The 17,119-nt window shown below is 39.6% G+C and overlaps 1 protein-coding gene across 1 annotated transcript; it reads left to right on the forward strand.

Moving 5' to 3' along the window:
• The first annotated feature begins 12,882 nt into the window (after positions 1–12,882).
• Positions 12,883–13,945, forward strand: LOC147863455 (large ribosomal subunit protein uL10c-like). The gene has a single exon (XM_087320254.1). It carries the CDS (start codon positions 12,936–12,938, stop codon positions 13,674–13,676), a length of 741 nt encoding a protein of 246 aa, XP_087176380.1. The 5' UTR covers positions 12,883–12,935; the 3' UTR covers positions 13,677–13,945.
• Positions 13,946–17,119: the final 3,174 nt, after the last annotated feature.

Here is a 17,119-nt window from a genome sequence, read left to right on the forward strand (position 1 = left end):
CCCTTATTGCTCTAACACCATCAATGACAACCCACTTAAAAGGCGAGAAAGAAGATTCCTATTATTGATGCCCAATTTTGTGATATAACCATCCAAATGGGCTTCGCAACCAGGCATGTATGTATTGAACCTATGTATGTCACCTTTGTCAACCATTATACAAAACTAAACATGTCCCATTTCGAAATATGCCTTCATTTTAAAGCCATCGCCAAAGGCAACCCATTGACCAAACTTTTACACGAACTCGAAGATGAGAATGTCATCATGCATCCAAAACTTGACACCACCACTTTACATGTCAAGTCTCGACCGATGTGCCATGTATCCAAAACCTTATTTACTAACGAAGCATGTAGGCCATCAATCAAGCGAACAATTGATGAAGTAATCAATAAATCAGGATAGTTAAATGGTATCTCGTCTTTCAAAATTGACGTTCTAGTTTGAGTTTGGCAAAGTTAATAAAATACCATATTGCAATCAAGCATTGTAACTTTGCTAAAATCTTGTATGCTCGGTTAATAAAGCTCGTGCTTATAATATACTATTGCTTCTTGGATCATACACTATATCTATCTATTGTTTGTGCTCGTTTCTCTCACTTTTCGTTTCACAAACTCTCCTCATACAAAACCCCGACGGTTCAACACATCAAGCACGAACTTTATGACAATGTGACTTTAACATAGCATCTCCCATAATTACCAAACCAAAACTTGCCATTCAATTGAATTATGATTTCAAACTTTCTTTTTCCATCCCAATGTAATATCCTCGAGGCTCTTAACACCTCTATTGCCAATGAATTACTATATTTTCTGTACTCAAGGGGTCTCCAACTAAGCAATTTCAAACATCACTGCCAAGAAAGCACTCATTGTTGTACCACAATAGATTCTGATCTCACTCAATCACTTGTGTTTCAATTACACCTTGTATTTGGTTGTTCTAGTAAGTTTCGAAAGGCCCACGAGGAACCCCTCCACTAGTTCCTTCCAAAAAGTAGATTTGCATCATTCTATGGTCACTGTCTACGATCCATTTTAAATGATTGCATAAGGGTCCTCCTCCCACTGGAGTGGTCTACTTATGATCACTTGAAAATCTCCCTATGATCAACACAAATGTGTGTGCACAATCCCTTGATGGGACCAATAAGGTTACATCCGTGAGTTGGAGGTCATTCATCATGAAGTTTAGTCATGAATGACAATGTTATTGTAATTGGATTTCTACATATGGAATCAAAAACCTTTTGTAAACATGGTGCATAAAATTAAGAGGACATGATATACGTTACTTGGTGTCTAATGTGGTTTGGAATGGATGTTGTTAGGGGGAATCTTTACTCCATAAATGCATGGGGCCCATAAGGACATCGATATTTTGTTAGCGAAATTAATTAATATGTTAGTGACATGCCCCACTCTATTTTAATTTATTATTGCCACAAATTTAACCATGATCCGTTCTTATACTCTCAAAATTCTAAGGGCTATTTTTCTATGTCAAAGAAATGAGAAACGAATTTTAAACAATTCGTTAAATGAAAACCAAATATCACATCACACGAACATTATGTATGTTATTCTCTTTGATTATTTCAGGGTACAATATAATTACTTATGCATCTTTCATAGGGATACACGCAAAGAACATCATGTTATATTGAGTATTCTAGGGTGGATATACAATTCAACCTCAAATGAGATCATTATTAATAACATATTTTCAAGATTATATCCCACTCCCTCTAAAAAGATTAGGTATGTCCCATATTCGAGTGAAGCCCCTTATCATGAGCTTCAATTAACATCATATCCATCAGTTGGTTCACTCATTTCACTTGCTTTGCTTTTTTTGGCTTTATGTACAAACAAAACTGTTGAAATAGTGCCACTCCATTACCAAACTCTTCATTGGGGCTTGTACGCCTGAAAACCTTTCGTAGACATTGTGCATAAACTAAGAGGAGGAGAGAAATTTATAAATATGACCTTATGATGGCGATGTTTGCTTAAGTTGTGCACATTGTACTGTGTACATTCCTCTTGTGAATCTCAACATGCCCATACTAGGCAATGCTTATTCAATGCACCTTGATTCATAAAACTAGGACATAACTAATGCCTTCCTCCAACACATATATGCATTTATATATCCTTTTGAGCTTATAGTCTAGAGTCTAGACCATGCATTTGAAATGAATTTTAGCATTTATGTTAATTGAAATTATAAATATTTGGAGCTTAGAGTGCGCTCAAGATTTAAGAAATGAGCAATGTTAAGTGTTTATGTTGAGTCGTGGTTACTCAAAAATATGTTCAAAATATCAAAAGTTGCAAAGGATGTGATTTTCATTTGTAAATAGCTTAAAGAATTGCATATTAATTAAAACATGTTAGTGACAATTTTGTGCATGAATATATTATGCAACAAATCGTGTCAATTTGTATGTTCCAAATTATATGTTTGTATTTGTGTCACCCATAGTATATGTTAGCAAAACAAGATTAAGAGTATATGTATACTAAGGAGGACCACGATAAAGAGTCATTTACTTGAATAGAATAACGATTCTAAAATATCATGTGTATAGTCATATGTTGTGTATGAATTCATATAAAATATAGAATTTGGCATGATATTGAAATTAAGATTCATTATAGAGTTTGTATATACAATACAAGTTTAGGGATGAGTACCCATCTAATGCGCTTGCTAACCATGTCCATATTTCGAGAATCGGATTTATTAAGTGAACTAATTATGGTCATGTGAAAGAAGATGGTCCCCAATTATAATTTGCAATACAAAATCACTTATTTCCATACGAATTCTACCTCATGTTATTGAGCATGTCAAAATTCAACATACTCGTATTCACTTGTTCATTTCCAAATCTAGTGAGTTGCATGTTGCAACCATAGAAGAATGCCAAATTACTTCACAAAAGTAACAAATTTTTGCATGTTACACAATCACTTGAATGAAAAATAATCAGGTCCATTAAATAATCTTTGTGAAGTGTTAAGTTTGATAAATAGTTTTTACATGAGATAAATCGAGGAATTTAAATATATAGATAAACAACTTTACTACACGTCAACCGTGAAATACGATAAAATAATTCTCTTGTAAAAATGTCCCTATGTTTGGTTAGTGCAGTAAAACAATATAACTAACATTCAATTTCTCCTTTAGGAAATCTCATCACTTTTACTTTATTAATTGTGGTGTAAATATTGATAGTAGCTTGCATTGTTGTCTCATAGTTGGGTTCTAAACATATCCAAGGCACGTGGGCCATATTTGCAAATTGCACTTCATTTCTCTCTTTTCGATCACCTACCATCCCTCGATTTATAACTGGTGTTACATAGCATCAATACTAAAATGCACAACAAATGCAATTTAGATATACATGTCACGTATTGGTCACCATAGGAACAAGACACAAACAAAGGTAGTTAGCAATCACCATCCACGCATGTGCGAAGGAGGAATATACATGCATGAGATATGTTGTCGTGACCATCAATAATGCCATCGGTCGGCATGGCCATCTCATGGGCTCAAACATGGGAATGTACATCTTAAGGGTTTGAGAGGGGTTTGCACTACTTCCTCTTTCGAGGTAGGTTCGACATGACATGGATTGGTTGTGCCCCAAAAATGTTCAAGAAATACTTGTGTAAAGGAGGGAATGTAGGCCAGATTGGACGGAAATGGGTTGGAAGGTGGCAATGATCATCTTGAAAGTGAACACCATGACTAAAGCAACATATACATCTCATTTAAAAAGGAAGTTTGTTTTTTCTCGTGGTACTGGGCCACCATGCCTATTTGATTATATGTGCTAGTAAAGCCGTCCAGGAAACTATATAGTTCTTTGGGCCCATGATTAAGAGGTCTCGAACATAAGGGCCATGGAAACATGTCTCGCATTGAGACGTGCCCACATTGAATTTACAAATGCCAATGTAGACCAGTATATTGTTCTTGTTTGGGGAAGACAACTATTTAGACTTAGCAATGTTTCCTTCTTCACCGAACAAATAAAACCAACCCTTGAGCGCTTTTCAATCTCCTCCTTTATTATCAAGGTAGTGCAATCCATGTTCGTGTGGTAATTGCAGCTGATTAATCTAGGGTCCAAACAATCTCAAGATGACTCTAATGTTGGTAGAATTGTGGATCTAACCTGTGCATATTCGCATACAACCATGCGAATCAATCTAGTTAATTATGGAAAATCTCAACTAGTTCCGGGTTTAACAGTTGGAGCGAGCCCCTTGCCAATGTAGATCGGCCTCTCTGCCTGAGATTTACTTTCTAACACCTTGATTATCTAAATGCATTTTGATGCGGTTACTTCATTCTCAAGTGTTTCTCATGTGTGTGAGCGAGTGGGAATGGAATCTTGGAGACAGTTTTGCCGAGGGAAAGCATGCTAATTGGTTGGTGTGGGTTGTTGATTAAAAGGTTGGGCAATATGGAGAATGTCGTCGAGCTTCAAGCACGGAATGATCTTCGGATAATCCCATGGAGTCAAGTTGAGGCTTCAACAAATTGTCTCACTTCATAACATTCCCCAAGCCATGGTCGACAATGTAACAATTGATTTGCGGTGTGATTCTCCGGGATTGCTCAGTTCATGATCTGTGGATTGGTGGGGTTTGATTGATGAATGGAACCATTGGCACAAGCGACGGGATCTGATCATCCCCCCGAGGGCAATTGCATGTATACAATGGCTCATCATCTTGCGGTGTTGCATTTACCGAGTGCAAATGCGTCCTACTCCCTACTTTCCATCGCCATCCACTTGCGTATTCTCTCCTCGATGTTTGCTTAGTGAACCAAGTCTTGCGGTTGTTGGCGGCTCCGATCGATTGTGACCTATCTAGACATTCATTTGCCAATGACTTTGATGATCACCTGTAGCACATATGTAGGGGAAATGCTTCTAAGTTGGTTGGGGTTGTAAACTGGCCTCGGGGGCTCAATGTGCATACCATGATGTGGAGGCTCTTGCTAGGTTGGTGAGCCATTGTGGCAAGGTCTCCAAAAAACAGCACTAGTCTTGCTAAGGTATATTCTTCCTTTTAATGTATTTCTAGATGGATATGCACATTTTTTGAAAGTTATTGTGGTGAATATGTCAATGGTTCGTGTTCCATTTCTAGTGTCAATGACTCGAGGTTTATGTGTGACATGATACCTTGGATTAATGGCACCACCAGAGAATTGTACTCTTGGTCTATCACGACATATTCCCCTTCTTTAAATCACATATAGCCTTTTCATGCCCAAAGAGACTCCGTGGTTGGATATCAAATGGTCATGGGTATATGATGAATGTTCAAGGGTGTCACATGCATGGATTGTGGAAGACCACAAATAGGAAAAATCACACTATGCATAGCTTTCCTTTGATGCGGACAATTAACATACCTCGCCTACCACTTGCTTGTAAATGAATACACTTAGTTTCATTAGTGGGCTTTTTTGTAGAACAATACATTTGGCTTTGTTTGTAGAAGTGGGGTTTGGGCAAAGATGGATCACTTTGTTGATAAAATGTTATCTTTATTGTTGATTATTTTAATCAAACAAATATTTGGAGTTGTGATTTGTACATAACAAAAAATATGGTTGGTGATACCAAATTACCTGTGATGGCTCCATGATCTACACGATTATTAAAATGATTGGTGGCTACAAGTTTGTTTAAGCAGCCAATGGCCAAAAGGGAAGAACAAAACTCATCACCCATTTGTGAAATGAATGAAGATTTGGAATCTAAAGTAACGAATTCAATCTTAGTTGTCTACTTAAAAAAACAGTTTGTACATGCTAGTTGACAGTTGTAATCAATAAATTTTCATAGTATAAGTACACAACTTTTTACTACAGTTTCATAAGCATTATAATTTATAATCAAGTAAGCCAAGAATAATAAAAATATAGAGAAGTATTCCAGCCTATGCTTTTGTGGAACCATCAACTTGTGATAGATCATAGGGGATGTTGGTAAGGGAAATAATAACAATATGTGGAACTATGAGCCAAATGAAGAAGGATTTTCAAGTGTTAAAGGACACAAAGGAAGAGGTGGAGAAAATGACAAAGGAAATAGCACTAGAGATACATGAACCTTGGTTGTCAACTGTAGTATATTTGAATCAATGAGATGAACTACATGGTACTGAGGCAACAACAAATTCCAACCCCTAAAATGATTAACTCAAAGTGAACTATGAATTCAAGGTATTAAGTCAAATGTTGGAACATAGAACTAATAAGAGGAGCAACAACAATGAGGTAAATAGTTTGTTTTCCAAATATCAAATTTTATTTTGAGGATTGTTTATCTTAGGAGCCGGGACCAAGGACACATGGGAACATATGGAGGTTGATGAGCCTAAAGAGTTGTGCTATGTAAAGTGGACGACCTACTCCCTTCGTTAAGAGATCTTGAGACTCTATTTGTGAGGGATGACCCTCTTACTTTGGACGTGATATGGAGTGTGGATGGTAATTTGTGTTCATCTCTTCTCCATCACTCGCAGTTTGTTTGTGTGGTTAAGCACCCTTAAAACTATTATTTTCTTGATCATAAAATTCATTACTTGTCATTATATTTTATTTACAATATCTAAATTATGATTAAACAATCCTATATTTTTGTCACGAACATGACAACGGTCATCGTTGTCATGTCAAGATTCAAACTCGTGACCTCTTTTGTTATAATCAAGTGTTTGGGTTAACCAACATGTCCAATCTATAATCATATATATAATTGTTCATTGCATAATTGCTCCATTGTATTATTCACACTTGGCACATGCATGCGTACATACATGCTCTAGTGTATCACATGTGCGCAACATGCATGCATGACGCTTAGTATAAATATTTGAGTTCACCTTGAATGAATTAAAGGTGAACAACACCAGTTAATGATACTTGCCCTTAGCTTGTTAATCGTGTCTCGCTTGTTAATCGTGTCTCGCTTGTCAATAATGTCTTTGTAGCGCTTTTAGGCTTGTCGATTGCATCCTTATAGTATCCTTGTGGCTTTGATTCTTCTGTCCTTAAACATTTGTTCACCTTCCTCTTCACTCTCTCCCCCTCTTCGCTAACCACACATCGTCCTAGAAGGGTCGTGCCAAGTTTGCATTCTAACTGAATGCCACGATGGTTCACTTGTGGGCCATTTTGGGGTCACCAATACTTTAGAACTGATCTCTAAGACCTATTGGTGGCTTCAAATGTGGAAGCTAGTGAAAGACTTCATCAAGACTTGTGATATCTTTGCTTGATCTAAAACAACCTATCATCACCCGTATGGATTGCTTCAACCTCTCCCACTACCGAATCGGCCATGGTCATCCATTTCTATGGACTTCATCACCGACTTGCCACTATCTGAAGGACATGACTCCATCTTGGTAGTCGTGGACCGATTTACCAAAATGGCACATTTTATACCATGTTCCAAAGCCATCTCAGGCTTAGAGACAACGAATCTAATCTTGGCGAATGTTGTGCGCCTCCATGGGTTGCCTGATGACATCGTCTCCGATCGTGGTGCCCCATTTATTTCCCATTTTTGGAAACGTCTCTTCCATATTCTGGGTACCACCTCCAAGTTATCGACGACATTCCATCCACAAACTGACGGGCAGACAAAACGCATCAATCAGGTACTAGAGCAATATCTTTGATTGTGTGGTGAGTTACAAACAAGATGATTGAACTATGTTCCTCCCATTGGCTGAATTTGCTTATAATAACAACCTTCATTCATCCATCGACGCCTCCTCATTCTTTGCCAACTTTGGTTCCAACCTCACTTCAACATATCCCTCCCCTCTGGTTCGGTGAACCCCTCGGCTGAAGAGCGGGCGCGTCGTCTAAAAGAAATCCACCAAGATCTAACTCTTGAGCTCGTTAATGCGCAAGACTGACAAAAGGCAACGATCAACCATCTATAGGCTCCGGCGTCCAACTTTCAAGTAGGTGACAAGGTTTCGCTACTACGATGCAATATTACAACCACTCGTCCATGTGCCAAGCTAGATTACACAAATTTGGGCCCCTTTCGCATCTCCGAGTGTATCAATCTTGTGGTATATCGGCTCGACCTTACTCCCCACTATCGCATCCATGACATTTTTCATGTATCTCTCTTGGAGGTTTACCATCCCTTTGTACTTCCCGGTGTCACGGAAATATGCGTGAATGTGTCGGAACGAGCTACGACCACCAGGGTCTCGAACCAAAGAGCCGGCGAGAGAAGAAAGGTTGTCTGGATCTTCCCGGATAACTCCTCCGGATGAGTTTCCGAACATGAACCCAATCCGGTCTGATCCCTAGATGCCAAACGGTGAATGCATGGCTCGAAGACACGTATCGTTCCGAACTTGTCGCCGGATAGCAGCAATGAGATCACGGGCTCACTCGCTCGAGTACACAAACTCAACAGGAACAAAACAAAGACAAGCACACGGAAACCCAAACGCACAGAGAGACTCAATAACTAATGATTAACGAAGAACATAAATATTACAACCGAACGCGGTCGGCAAGAAGAGCTTCACGCTTGCTACACGCACGCACATCAACAAGCCTCCGATGGAGATCACACATGCTACCTGCACGAAACGGAGGCCTCATAGCACGACGACAGGAAAACAGAAGATAGAGAATGGAAGGAAGCCTACAGAGCTCGGTCCGGCAACACTTCATTCTCCAATCGATGGATCCCCAAAACAGTTCAAAGCCTCCCCTTTTATAGAACAAGGGGAGGCCATTACATCATGTTTAAGATTGTTGAGAATCAAGCTCTACTTGGTCTAGTGTGTGAACTCACCTTGAGATTGAAGAGACACTCCAACGGTCAAGAGTCACCATTATGTCACCACTTTGTATTCTAGCATTTAGTATGAGTCATAGAATCATATTCTATGACACATAACTTATGAGCTTTCACATTCCCCATGCTCCATGAGCCTTGTAGTTAATGAAGAGAGAGGGTGACTACATAAAGCACCCTCCTCCCACCTTGTAAAATGTTGAGTCTTTCTCCATTGCTAATATACTTTATCTTGCGTATTCTTTGTGTATTACTCCTTGTCTCTCTCATTCTCTCTCTCTCTCTCTCTCTCTCTCTCTCTCTCTCATACACACACAGTTCACACCTATTTCCGCTTCACAAGAATCCATCTCTTGATTCTTTACAAAGACAACCAATTCTGTCAGCAATTCTCCCTCAGTTTGCTCCCCCACACATGCTTTATTCGTCTCTTTTCATGGGACATTAAAGTACCCATCAAATCCTACTACCTAGTACTTACCAATCCTATGTTATTTACATATGTTTGTACATAAGGACAACTTTGTGCGCATCCATGCACACCCCCATTCCCGCGCTCTCCGGCTCCCTTTTTCCCAATAGCTGGAGTCCGGCGATGAGTATGAAGTTGAAGAAATCCTCGATCCAAGCTTCTACGTCGAAAACTCTATTATTTGGTATGTTGGAAAGGATACACCTGATATTTGAAGCTAATTGGGAACCTCACCAAGGCAGTTCGTGATTTCCGTCTTCATTATCCACACAATGGAATTCTAATGCATCTAAACAAGATCTTGAAGAGTTAAAGGACACAATGGAAAGGGTAGATAACCGGACTGAAAGAAAGAGGAACACTTGCCTAGGTTGTATTATGTCCAATAAATGAAATGGACAATCTGATTTACAAGCAAAGGTGAATTGCAACCCAACTAGGACTAACTCATTGTAGAAGATTGAATTCTATTTCAATGATCATTGGGAGGATATTCTATGTTGGCATTTTGACGATTGCACCTTACTAATTAGCTAAACTTAAAGAGGAACCATAGAAAACAAAGAATTTGTTGCTCTTACAAAGTTGGTCCATGGTGCATGTCAAGTGTTAACCTATGAATTAATGTATTTTGAACTTACAATGTAAATAGTAGGTATGTAAATACAAGAGTATAACAAACACCGAGTGATTAGAACATCATACTGTTTGAATGGATTGAATTATTAGTTGTGACTCATGAATTTTCATTTTGCAAAGTTACATCAAGCATGTTGAAGACATGCAAGTCACAACCGAGATTACATCAAGAAATATACTAACAAAGTTCTTATATTATTTATTGTGTCAATATGATGTACTAAACAAGCAAATTTGTTATTAGAGATTATAACGACAACACTTGGTTCAACGAATTTAATTGAGCCAAAACCTCACATTCCAGTTATGTATGTCATTATATGACGTTGTCGCGGTATTCCGCGTGCACGTGTCGGATCGGGTGGGACCACCAGGACGAGATGGATGCTGGGAGACCGACTGTTGGGAGACAGGTCCCTCCGGATGGGAAGGGAGAAGAACAGTGCCGACGAACAATCTCGGCCGAGGCCGAAATCAGAAGAGGAGTACCCGGCTACGGAGAGCCGGATGATACAGACCCGGTATGAACCGGATGAGGAGTACCTGGCTACGGAGAGCCGGATGGTGCAGACCCGGTATGAACCGGATGAGGAGTACCCGGCTACGGAGAGCCGGATGATACAGACCCGGTATGAACCGGATGAGGAGTACCCGGCTACGGAGAGCCGGATGGTGCAGACCCGGTATGAACCGGATGAAGAGACATATTCGTAAATATGTTTCTGAGAGTCCATCGAGGCTATATTTGTAAATAGCCGAAAAGTCATATTAGTATAAATATGACTTAGGGCAAACTTTTAGTACAATTGTAGTTGTTATTATTCTTGTTGGTGCAAGAAGAAGAAGTGTGAGCACGTAACATTGTACAGAGAGAGAGAGAGAGAGAAAGAGGTCGTTGCCTCTGTTGTAACCGCCGCCTGTGGCGAAGATCTGTGAGCACGAGGTCATTGCCTCAGTGAACTCACTGTTGTACATTCTTACATAGTGACAGTTTGCAGCCTGTGGGCTGCTGTGGTTTTTTCCCCTAGTTTGGGGTTTTCCACGTAAACCTCCTGTGTATTCTCTTCTTCTTTGTGTCGCGTTTTATTTCCCGTTTTCTATGTATGAAAAGAAGCTCGGTTGTGGCCGAGCGTTGTGCATAAAGAGCGTTGAGTTCCCGACACCGACTTTGTCCAAAACGGGTTGCACTGGATGTGGCGCAAGCTGGTGCGATTCTGGACACGTTCCAAACCGGAAAGAGAGAGAGAGAGAGAGAGAGAGAGAGAGAGAGAGAGAGCATACGCACGACACCCACTCAACACACGCTACTTATGTACAAAAGCAAAAAGAAAGAAAGGCACCCAACACCAACAGAAACACAAATATGCACAACTTCTTATGAATGTATATACAAGACCACAAATTTACAATGCCGGTTTCGAGCCGGTCCAGTACCGAGCATGTACAACAATAGTCCACATGCAAGCACCAGTCGGGGAGCATTTGGGCTAGCTTACACGAGTGGAAGTCTTGTACTGAAGACGGGCCTTCTTGCCGAAGTGCAACAGTTGTCTGCCGCCAAGCCGCTAGTCGGGGAGCACTCGGGCTCGCCTATGTGAGTGGGGACTTGCATTGGAGATAGAGCTACGAACAGAAACCCTCAGAGCATACGAGCTCTAAACCCGACTAAACCCTAGCCAAGAAGAGAGATAGGATCCCAAAGAAACCCTAAATTGCCACTCCAAGAAGAACACCCAAAAGAAAGAAGAGGAAGAAGAAAGCTACCAAAATGAAACCCTAAAACGAAATAGGGTGAAGGAGACCAAAGTAGAAACCCTAAGAAAATAAGAATAAGAGAAAACTGCCTAGCCCTAAATCTAACGGTATACCCTCCTAACTTAAAATGGGCAACCCCTTTACAAGCGACCCCTCCCTCCGTTTATAGGCCAAGGAGGGAAGGACATTACAATGTGGGATAAATCCCCTGTTACATGGGATACTCTGTCCCGTTTTTACTCCTATTCGGTGCCTTCAAGACGCCCACTACCTTTGTACAATTTTACAAGAGGGAGTGAATCTTCCCTCGTTTTCACACTGTGGCCGTGAATCCTCACGACAACGTCAACCATTCATGAAAATCACCATCACGATAGGAATGAACTAGAAACTTGTATTTGTTAGTCTTATACTAAACATTGCCTCCTATACTTATCCACCATGTTGAAACAACCCCTTGGTCCATAACTCAAACTCATTCTACAATCACGATTCACATCATTTCTCATTAATGTTATGAAAGTGTTTCGAGGTCACATCCATCACTACTGGTTGTATCATGTGCAGAAGAAGACATTCAAGGATATATGTCAAGAGACGGTGATTCAACAAGGGGACAAGCTACAATTGGAATTTGTTGATGAGTTAATGCAATGTACATTCGATACAAATGGTTCACGTGATGTTGAAACTTTAAGGACCCTCATCGAGACGCCATGAATCCTAACAAACACCACATATCCTCATCGAGACCCCACGAAATAGTTTTGAACATTCACGATCGTCGTCCAAACCTCATGAAACATTTGAGATCGTCATCGAAACCCACGAAACACTATTTAGACATTCGGGATCCTTGTCTAAGCCTTGTGAAACATTCAGGATCCAAACCCCCCATCCCATGAGAACATTCAGGGTCCGTGTCCAAACCCCATGATTTTGGACAATCGTCATACTAAATGTCCAGTCGGATCAAAATATGCATGTCCATCCGGTCACAGGGGAAGATCTACGGAGGTCTTGATTTGTCCATTGATTAGAACGGAAAAAGAATGAAGCCCCTTCTTCATTGATTATATGTATACATACATATACATATATGTTCTCTTCATACATACTTCATCAATCTTATCCGCTTTCTCAGAAATACACAGCGGCAACGAAGGAGCTCCAGAGCTTATGGCTATGGCGATGCCTGCATTTTCTTCCTCCTCTCCCTCCTCTCTGTCCGAGAATCCCCCTTCCTCTCTGCGCTCCTCCTTCTTCACCTCTCCATCTTCTTCGTCGCTGTGGTCTCAACATCCGTCCTCGTCCTCGTCGTCCTTATGCTCTCCATCCAGGATCCTGCGCGTGGATATGGCGATCAACAGGAAGAAGAAAGAAGCTACTGTGGAGAAGGTGAAAGAGAACCTCGAAAGTTCATATCTCGTCGCAGGTATCAAATTCACAGGTCTTACAGTTAAGCAGATGCAAGAGATACGAAGGAAGCTTCCCGAAACAGTGAGTTTGACAGTGGCGAAGAACACCCTGGTAGGGAAAGCCATAGAAGGAACGCCATGGGAGGCATTGAAGCCATGTCTGAAGGGGATGAACGCATGGATGTTTATAAAGACAGAAGAGATACCTGCTGCCCTGAAGCCATACAGAGATATGCAGAAGGAGATGAAGCTTGACTCGAACGATTTCACAGGAGCCGTGTTTGAAGGGAAATTCTACCCTCCTGAGGACATGAAGATTCTTGAGACCATGCCATCAAGGGCAGAGATCTATGCGAAACTTCTGGGTAGCTTGAAAGCTCCTGCTTCCAGCCTCGTTACAACCCTTCAAGCTCCATCAAGAGAGCTCGTGCTCACTTTGAAGGCTTATGTGCAGAAACTCGAAGAAGAAGAGAAGAACGCTTCTAGTGCACCCTCGTCTTAAAGGCTACACGAGAAGTCTTGAACTTCATAGCGTTTCTTCTATGTTTCCGGTTCCTTTTTTCCCCTTTCTTCCTCCCATCCTTTGAAAGCCTTGTTCTAACTGTATTTCTTTGATTATTACCAGAATATTGTTGTGGCTCTTCGGTAATTGGAAGCCTAGGGTTTCTGCGAAAGAGTGTGCAAGCGAGAGAAACAGACAGACAGAGAGAGAGAGAGAGAGAGTGATATGCAGAATTCATTGTTTTTTAAACCTTGTTTGGTGCTAGCTAATGGATGTTCCAGGAAAAAAATCGCAGTTTGTGCACACAAAAGGTTTGTCTAATGGAGTATCTATAAGAATTGACTGTTAAAACTGTAATCGTGATTGATGCTAGCAAAATGCTTCATTAAAAACCCTCGGAATCCGACATCTGTCTGTGAGGGAAGCCAAGTCTTTGTGTTGCAGAGGAGAAACCAATCCAGTCTTTTGCAAAGACCGTAGCCTATATCTGCAAAGTTTTTTTTTTTTTTTGTTGAATGAAGGGTTGAATTCACATAGCTTTTTTTCCAGTCTTCTGGAATTTACATAGTCTTTTTTTTCCAGTCTGCTCAATATTCAATTAATCCCAAGTTTTTTAGTGCCTATGAGCGTGTGTCCATCAATGTGATAGCACATCTAGCTTGCATAGGGTATTAGCTTGTTTATCGATCTCTAACACCCCCATTTATTTTCCCTATATTCAGATATAATACGGCTTCAATAGTATGTCGACTTCACCCAATCTTGATCAATGTGATTAACACTTCTAGCCCTCTTTGATGTGGATATGAGCTTGGGCATCTACCAAATGCGCCTTTATTTTCCTAATATTGAGAAGTAACATGGCTCCAATGGTACTAAAACAACTTGTTTCTATGTTGGATTATCCTTAATTTCATATGAATGGCTTTCAATTGTGTTGGTAATCTGAGTTTTTAACTTCACCCTTTGAATTGTGTTGGAAGTCTTCTTTAACAACGACAATCCGACTTCTTTAAGTCGGCTTTCTTTCATTATTACCCACAGAGAAAGGAGATTATCAATGCTATTGTGTTTTGGTCGGTAGGTTGCCTGTCCCAGAGCCTCCCTTCCAGTGTTTTTCAACCTAGTCTCTCCAATCTGATGTTCAACAATGCTACCAGGAAATTCAGCCATACATGATCTAATCATGATCATGTGGTCCTTGGTTGTCTGATTTCTATTTCCTCCTTTGTATGGCATTTTGGCTCATTTATCTCACCAATCTTGAGGAATTATTTGTGCTACTGCTTGCTGCTTGATTAATCTAATATTTGTTATTTAGCCATTGGACTAGTCTATTGCTGTAGTGTTGAGCATTGATATTTTATCTACAACATTGCCGTATTAAGTTTTTCATGCTTTTTATACTTCTTTATACTTGAAAAGTATTGTATGTGCATTAAGGTAGACAAGTTGGTTATGAGTCTTTCACCCTTCACTAGGACAGGTGTGCAAAGGAACGACGGCTTCTTATATGTGATGATAACGATAACGAATTCATATATGTTGATATGTTTACACACTCTCAACGTTAACAAAGTGATTAGCCAACTCGAAAATGTAAGTTGTTGGAATTATCAACTCCCAAGACAATCACATCTCAATTAGAGATTGAAAGGTTAGCATGCTTGGTTTACAATAGTAGGCATAGAAGAATTACTTAATAAGTTATAGCATAACCCTAACAACTTTAACTCTTGATTGATGGAAGAGAATAATCATATGATGATGTGGTTGTAGAGTAGAAAACAAGGTCTTGACAGCTAGGATAATATTTTAACTCAGGGTTTTCTTAACACTACCATAACCAAATGTGAAAGAAGGGGGCCGCTTCACGTCTTATAATCATTGCTTCCCACCTTCAAATTAATTATTGGTCTCTAGTACAGTCTCGTGCCAATAAGTGCTCCGATTAGTACTTCAAAAGAAAATTTAGCCACTTTGTTAGTCGTTCAATTATTTCTTCTAATTTTGGTTGGAATCTAGTTGAAATATTTAAGCTTGTATTCACACCTATGTTGGACATATAAGGCAGCGTGCAAATATGTGTTTGCTTATCGAACAATACACATTCCTTGTTTGAAGGCTTACAAAACACATCATTTATGTACATTTTCTGCTTGACAAACCTCCATTTTGTTTAGAGCTTCACTTTGTTGAATCCATGTCAATGGAGGGCAAGACACAAATATGGCAACTTTCAATGGTAAGATGCTTTCAAAATCATGTATTTATAAAATTGCAAGCTGATTGAGAATGGCCTTTGTAATATCAATGCAACAGAAACATGCCAACTCGAGAATTGTTTGTAGGCCCTCAACTCTAAGACATGGTACATATAATTGCTACATCTATAATTTAAATGGTCCATTTCCCCCCCCCTCTATGGGGCAAGAATCAAAATTTTGGAAATCTCATGTTTCAATTACTATCATTGAAGATAATGATTCTCTATGAATTCAAGCACCTTCTCCTCATATGTGTGGAGCGTTCCTCGTGTTAATACATGAATGACGTGAACATTATGATGGCTAAAAGGAAACAATTTGATTTTAAGATGGTTGTATGTTGGTTTAAATCTACCAGTTAACCTTAAGAGTGTTCTCTTTCATGTAAATACGTTAATAAAGAAACTGAAAGGTGGATCTAAATTCAAGAAGAGAATCAAAACTATTGTTGTTATCTTGACTCTTTAATCCCACCTTACAAGCATTAGAAAACCAATAATCATAAAAACAAGTGACAAACTTTTGGTTGAACTTTGCTCTACGAGTCATCGAAAGTGTTTCCTATTATGCTCAACATGTTCTTGGTTGCATCACCATTAATTATAGTATATGAATTATGAGACTAAAATTGTGAGCACAAGGTTGGTTGATGCTCCACCACATGACATCTTTTATATGGTTTGAAACTTAAAAAAATATCCACACTTATTGCATCGTAAAAATAATAGTAGTGAACTCCAAGCATGTAATGGAAGTTATGTTTATGGATAAAAGGCTTATGTAGTGATCCAAGGTCAACTGGTCTTAATATAGTGGAATGTATAGTGATGAAAGGGTTAATAAGATGTAAAGATAGAAGCGTGAAACAATATTGTTGAAAGTACAACACTAGAAAAAAAAAACAATCTCGATTGATCTAGGTTAGGTTGACTTTCTATTGTATTGTTACACGAGACTTGTGCAATTTGCATAAATCAACGATGAAAAGACATTGCAGATCTAGATGCTTGTCAATACGGGGTTTGCTATCCCATCATCAACTAGCAATACCCATAAGTGGCCAAATACCCACGAGTGGCCAAAAAGCTTGGGATGTTGTGCACCAGCGAAGAGTCATGGTCAAGTGTGAGGGGCAGAACCAACCGATAACCGAGATGCATGATCAGGGCACATGGG

This window comes from Azolla caroliniana, unplaced genomic scaffold, assembly GCF_043228905.1.
Source record: "Azolla caroliniana isolate FFs.n. ecotype wild unplaced genomic scaffold, voAzoCaro1.0.p SCAF_5, whole genome shotgun sequence".
NCBI lineage: Eukaryota > Viridiplantae > Streptophyta > Polypodiopsida > Salviniales > Salviniaceae > Azolla > Azolla caroliniana.

What these genes read in the sequence shown, in the direction of transcription:
- LOC147863455 (XM_087320254.1), top strand. Translation starts at nt 12,936, where the DNA reads ATGGCTATGGCGATGCCTGCATTTTCTTCCTCCTCTCCCTCCTCTCTG.